This window comes from Colossoma macropomum, unplaced genomic scaffold (assembly GCF_904425465.1).
Source record: "Colossoma macropomum unplaced genomic scaffold, Colossoma_macropomum, whole genome shotgun sequence".
Classification (NCBI taxonomy): domain Eukaryota; kingdom Metazoa; phylum Chordata; class Actinopteri; order Characiformes; family Serrasalmidae; genus Colossoma; species Colossoma macropomum.
Window position 1 is genome coordinate 26,029,404 of NW_023494796.1, and position 6,796 is coordinate 26,036,199.

The 6,796-nt window shown below is 35.3% G+C and overlaps 1 protein-coding gene across 2 annotated transcripts; it reads left to right on the forward strand.

Annotated features, from left to right (window-relative positions):
- Positions 1–2,520: 2,520 nt before the first annotated feature.
- Positions 2,521–3,300, forward strand: LOC118816895 (gamma-crystallin M2-like). Of its 2 annotated transcripts, none has more exons than XM_036583502.1 (3): positions 2,521–2,532; positions 2,669–2,911; positions 3,025–3,300. In XM_036583502.1, the coding sequence occupies exons 1-3, from the start codon at positions 2,521–2,523 to the stop codon at positions 3,298–3,300; spliced, it is 531 nt and encodes a 176-aa protein (XP_036439395.1). The 2 variants fall into 2 exon arrangements, with proteins under 2 accessions (XP_036439395.1, XP_036439394.1); XM_036583501.1 differs by having other exon boundaries at positions 2,524–2,550.
- The last annotated feature ends 3,496 nt before the right edge of the window (positions 3,301–6,796 follow it).

Genomic DNA, 6,796 nt, shown 5'->3' on the forward strand with positions numbered 1-6,796 from the left:
CAAATGTATTACAGTGTTGTCTAAAGATGACAGGACAGGCATGAATTTGGAAGTGATTTCTCTGTGTGGGATTCTCTGTGTGAGTTCTAGTAATTAGATTTGCTAAGAATGAAGTGTATTATTTATTTAAATATGCTGCAATTAGTTTATTTTTCACTAGTCTGAGCACAAACACAGATTGAATTGTTGGATGTGACAAGTTGTGCAGATGTATTGTTTTTTGGCCTTGCTTTGCAACATCTGACACTTAGATTTAAGGTTTCTTTTTATTTTATTTCATTTTATATGGTTTGTATAGATTTATAGATATACAAATGCCATTAAACTACTTGTTGTGTATCCAAAACTGGCTGCCATGATGCCTAGACAAAAGTACAACCGAATCTTTTATTCATTTGATATCTAAAAATCACTTGTCATTGCTTAATAATTATTCATTTACATTTAAAACATAGATTCATGGAAGAAATAGATGAACTTCTCATGTATGAACACAATTCCAAAAAAGTTGGTAAAATGCAAATACATCTACTTTAGCCTGTATCTAAATGAAAGCAGTACAAAGACAAGATATATTGTGTTTTACCTTATCAACTTCATTGTTATTTAGTTAGTTAGTTAGTTAGTTAGTTAATATATGTTCCTTCTGAAATTGATGCCTGCAGACTGTTCCAAAAAAGTTTGGATAAGGCAATTTAAGACTAGGAAGATTGTGAAATTTTTACAAAACATCTTAAACAGGTGAGGCAGTCATGTTCAAAGAAAACGGGCGCCCAGGAAAGTCCTAGTTCTTTAGAAGTCAGTATGACTAGAGGCTTGCCACTTTACTAAAAATGCACCAGCAAAAAATCCTTAGCGAGCGTTTGGGTATTTCTATGGTGATTATTGTCATCAAAAGATTCAGAAAATCTGAAGAAATCTTGTAAAGGTCGAAAGCCATTAATGAATGCCTGTGACCTTCGGCCCTTCAGTTGGCACCACGTTAAACACCAGCACGTTTCTGTAATTATTATCACATGGGCTTGGGAGTACTTTGAAAAACTGTCAGTAAATACTGTCTATCAAGCATCCACAAATACAAGTTAAGACTGTGTTTATCCCAGCAGAAGCCAAATGTCTACACCAAATGCCACTGAATTATCTGGGCTCAAGCTCATCTGAAATAGAGGGATGCACAGAGGAAGGTCTGAAGATTGTTAATGGAAAAATGGACATCATGTTCTCTGACCAAAAAAGAAATAGACCATCCAGATTGTCACCAGAAAGCCAAGGTATATGGAGTACATCACCATTAAGGCTGAACACATTTTGAGCGACATTTGCTGCCTTTTAGCTGCCATCTTTTGATTATTTCAGCATGATAACACCGAACCACATTCTGCACATGTTACAGCAGCAAGTCTGCATAATCAGAGAGTACAGGTGATAGACTGGCCTGCCTGCAGTCCAGAGGTCTCTCATATAGAAAGTGTGGGTGTCTTATTAGGCTCAAAATAAGGCAGTAAGGGCCCTGTATGGTTGCACCCTGTGTGGTTTTATGCTATCAAAACCAGATCATCTGGTGTCTTTAGTCCCCAAACGATTATTAACTGCTGTGAGAAGAAAAGGTAACACAGTGGTTTTTGGAACAGGCATCAATTTTGGAATGAGTGTATATTTACAAAAAACAATGAAGTTCTTAAGGTGTTACATTAAATGTTGTGTTTTTTGTACTGTTTTCAATTGATGAAAACAATTCTTTTAAAAATGAAAACAATTTTCAAATCACGTATTTCTGTTTTTTAACTGTCTCAACTTTTTTCTGGAATGGGTTTGTATGTAACATAAAAGAGCTTAGCCAAATATGCATATATGTTGAAACTGGGAAAAATATATGGCTTTCAGTTGGCTGTTTAATGCACTTTCACTTTTTCAATAAACAGCAATTATAAATCTGCAGTACAAGTGCAGCATTAAACCACAAAACTGCTTCAACCAACCAATCAGGCTAAACCCTAGCCATAAAAACTATATGAACACAAAGTACAGCGAAAATAAATAAATAAATAGATAAATAAATAAAAACCTTCTACTACTTGAAGACTAAGCACAGCAAAGAATTTGGATGACTTTTCTGGCAATAGTAAAGACTGTTTTGCTACCCTGCAAGAAAAAAATTCAGCATTCTTCGGGGACAGGTAGAGTGATTCACATGTAACAAATAGAACAAAGCCAGAAAAGGCCCTGCGCTGTCTATAGCGTATAATGCCCGGCACAATACAGTTTTAGAAAAGGCACAGTTGCATTGTCAGTGGGATCCATTCTAAAGTCTTCTGGAGACTGAGTCACTGGAAATGATGAACAGCACTTCACCAGTCTATGGGCCCCTGTGACATGTTTGCTTTGTCAGGAGTTTACACAATACTAGGCCCATATGCTTTAGGTCCTGGTGAGGTATAAATGCATGGGTTAAACCAGGCAGGATGTCAGTTCATCAGTTGGAATCAGCTCTGAACCAAACCAACCAACCAGTCAGCCAAAATGATGGGCAAGGTAAGCAACAAAGATTTTGTTTAATGTGAATTAATTTTCCTTTACAGATTAACTTTAGCAATAAACACTGGAATTCTACTGCTTTTCTTCTAAACTATTTGCTCAACCTATTTGCCAACTAAATCTACCCAAACAGGTCATCTTCTACGAGGACAGGAACTTCATGGGTCGCTCTTATGAGTGCACCGGTGATTGTTCCGACATGTCCTCCTACATGAGCCGCTGCCACTCCTGCAGAGTCGAGAGCGGCTGCTGGATGGTCTACGACCGCCCCAACTACATGGGTAACCAGTATTTCATGAGGAGGGGCGAGTACGCTGACTACATGAGCATGTGGGGATTTAACAACTGCATCAGGTCCTGCCGCATGATCCCCATGGTAGGCTATTAACATCTGCTGCACCGTTATACAAACTTCAGTTTACTATACAGATATGGGTTTAAATTAGTTTGTACCCCAAACGTGACCCTGTTTGTTTTCTTCTCAAACAGCACAGAGGATCCTACAGGATGAGGGTCTACGAGAAGGAGAACTTCATGGGCCAGATGCATGAGGTGATGGAGGACTGCGATTCCTTCATGGACCGCTATCACTGGTCCAGCGGCTGCATGTCCTGCCATGTGATGGACGGCCACTGGCTGATGTACGAGCAACCCCACTACAGAGGCAGGATGTGGTACTTCAGGCCTGGAGAGTACAGGAGCTTCAGGGACTTCGGCGGCATGAGGTTCATGAGCATGAGGCGCATCATGGATTCCTGGTATTAAAAGATGCCTGACCTTAAGTGAAAATAAATAAATTATGAAGAAAATCCTGAAAATGTCTGTCTGAAAAAAATGATTTATTTGTCATGGTCTTAAAACATTTTATATTAGGATATTGCTATTACAATCTTAGCCCATAAACTAAACAGAATAGACAGGAAAGTAATTCACAATTTCAGACCAGCTCATGGTAGACAGAGCAAATGGAAACTTTTACAAACAGCTAAATTTAAGATAACTTTTAAAAAGGTACTTAAAAAATCTGACTTAAATTTTAAATTTCTGTTCTTATACTGTCAAACTTGGAAGTACATTTAAATGTTTTTTACATTTATATTTGAACTGCTGTTTTCTTTTCTGGCGATGACCAAAGCAGGAATCAGATTGGTATTAAAAGTAAAATCTGAAGAAAATACAGGTAAATAGTGAAGACTGTCATTTCTTCGCCTCACCAAAAATTAGCGGGTCTAAAAGTAGATCACTTTAAGAAGTTTGCAAAAATAAACATTTTGTTTAAAAGCACCTCACAGGACTGATAAAGCACATGAAATTTAACTAAACATTTTTGTATTAAAACTATTATTAGAAATATTTTTTTTCAAATATAGTGCCTTTTTTGTATTTCTGCATAACATAGCCCTGTACAGTAGACTACATAAAAATGTGCCAGTCAGACAATATTTATAACAAGTTTTAATTATCAATACAGTAGATTTTAAAGAAATAGTCACCCTTGTATACTTCCTGAAACAAAAATTGTTTGCTTGTGGCATAAAACACACCCAAGAATTCTGCACTGGTTCTTGTTCCATTCAGCCAAGCTAGGAAGCTACACACACTGATGTTAGGCACTATACAAATAGAGATGCTTATACTTACTTATGCAGCCTGCCCCAAATCAAGTCGAAATGGCAAGATGACACAAACACATTATATTTAGAACCTGAACCTAAATCAGATTGTATAAGCTGTCTTAGTACACCCTTTAAATCAGCAAATAAGCTAAAATGTATTAGGAAAATGATAAAATGAGTTTCTGAGAATAAAGAATTAATCTAATTTGCTCAGTGCCTTCTACATTATTATGGCTAGGCTTTAAAACAGGATTTGCTGTCTCATGCTGCCCTATTCTATTTGTGAACCTTATGAAGTTTCTCTTAGATGGAGTTGATGTGACTAGTTTGCTGTCATCTTCACTAGACTGGGTGTTTTTTCGATAATTAACATTTCTCATGAAGCTTCAAAGTAATGAAGTTTTCCAAAAATAGTTTCACTGTATCTCGCTCCTTTAATCTGCTGTAGATTAGCTAATTTTTTCACTGTTTTTTTTCCCCTTAAGTACTTCTATGAGTTTATACTGGGCTTTTTTCCAGAGTTACAGTGTGGTGACTCTTTTGTCTCATAATGGGAGTAAATTGGACCAAAATTTAGGCTGAAGGTTGGCTTAATGAACGGCCTGGCACACATGTCTCACAGTTGTTATGCTTATTATTAGAGAACACTTAAAGGGTCCATATCTTGGAAAATCTCATTTTCCTCCCTTTTTTGAAATAAAAGGTTTGATGCAGTGTATAAACATTGTTGATGCTTTAAAATGTGCTGTCCGCACAGTCTATACAGTCCATATACACAAACTAAGTGGTAGAAACATTTGCATTTACATATATCAGCTTAAGGAACTTTAGCCCTGCCCGCTGAGGTTATAAGTAAAGTTTCAGCCTGGACAAGTTTTTTTGCATGAGGTAAAAAACATGGCAGCCAATCAGAAGAGAGCTCATTTACATATATCAGTGTTAAAGGCACTGTAACAAAAACAGCCTGTTTAATTCTAAAGGATGAAAAGAGGTCATAACATGCTCAAGTAACAATTACTTAAGGGCGCTTAAGGGTGTTTTTTTGTACATAAACCCACACAAATGTTACAGGTGGACCTCAAAATTACAAAAAAAAAATATCAGAGAAACTTGTGCCCTTTAGAACATATGTGAATGACTATAATGAATCTATATGTATGCTTATTTTACACATTATATACACATGCATGTAAGGGTAAGCTGTATGTACAAAAATAAGTAATAAGAGTTTGCTCCTTTTATTTGTCAAAATACTGGGTTAACTCACAATATGCAAATTATCCCTTCACCACTAAAAAGTAGAAAGAATTTGTGAATCGGTTTAAAACACTTTAATGAAGAAATGTCTGGGTGATTGTTGAGCTTTTATCTGTGGTCTGGTTTTGAGATCTGTTCTGAAATAAAGTTGAACTTGTCCTCTGTTGTGTTAAACATTCAAACCTGGAACAAAATGTCTTAGCTTGATAATAGAAATAATTTAATTGCCTTATGAAATACAAGTTTATCACAGCTCAGTACCTAGAAAGTATTCCTGTACATATAGAGGCATTTACTAAGCAAGTTCATCCCAATATGCTGGATAATTTATGCCAAAAATCAGGATTGCCAAGTTGAAATGTCCCTTACCTCTTCTTCTATTAGACGGAGCTGACTTTTGATTTATGTTAACTGGTTAACTGAGTTATTCTGCTTTTTTGGAATTCTCCCTGGTTACAGTAATACTAGAATATTTAAGGGTTTGAATTTGGATGTGATGTTATTCAGTTTCACAGACATTTACTTCACTCATTAGATAATTACTTCACTCATAAGAGAATGTTAGGCTATATTTGTTGTATAGAGCTAGTAGACATTTGTAAATGCTCAAATTATTAACAAGCTGTTCTAAGTAGGGTTAGGTTTAGGATTAGGGCTGAGGTTAGACTGATTGTTAAAGTTAGAAAAAAGATAAATTTACTGTTAAGATATTTAGTTGAATGTAAGTTAAAGACAAGTGATCGCTTGCATAAGCATCTTTACGTTGTCCTTTTGCCTAAAGTGAGCTGTGTAAACTCTCGTCAGGAAAATGTTTAAGTAAAACTTAAATATACTAAATACTAAAATACTATAAAATACTAAATACTATACTAGATACTAAAAAATCCTAATTGTAAAATGGGTTTTATACCTTAAATTAATGTGTTAGCATTTATTTTGACAGATTTATTTATTTACAGCCTTAAATGTATCCCTTAAGCATTTAACCAAATAATCAAGATGTTTATACATAATTGTCTGCAGATTAGTATCTGCATACCCTATACAAAAAGTTACCTTTTTTTGCAGAATAGCTTAATTTACGGTTACATTTTGACAAATGCTTTTTAGTTTCATTGAACTTGAAAATTTGACAATTTCCTTTTGCCCATGAGGAGATTTGAAAAGTTATTTTTTATTAATATTTTTATCTGCAGTTGATGTTTAATTGTGCAAATTTGGAAAACTTTATTTCTGAGCTGCAACTTTAGTGGTTTAATATAGAGATTATGTAGGTATTTTTTTAAAGGACCAATTTTAATGACAAGAAGGGGATGAAATCATGCTCTTCACTCATTTTCAGGATTTTCTTCATAATTTATTTATTTTCACTTAAGGTCAGGCATCTT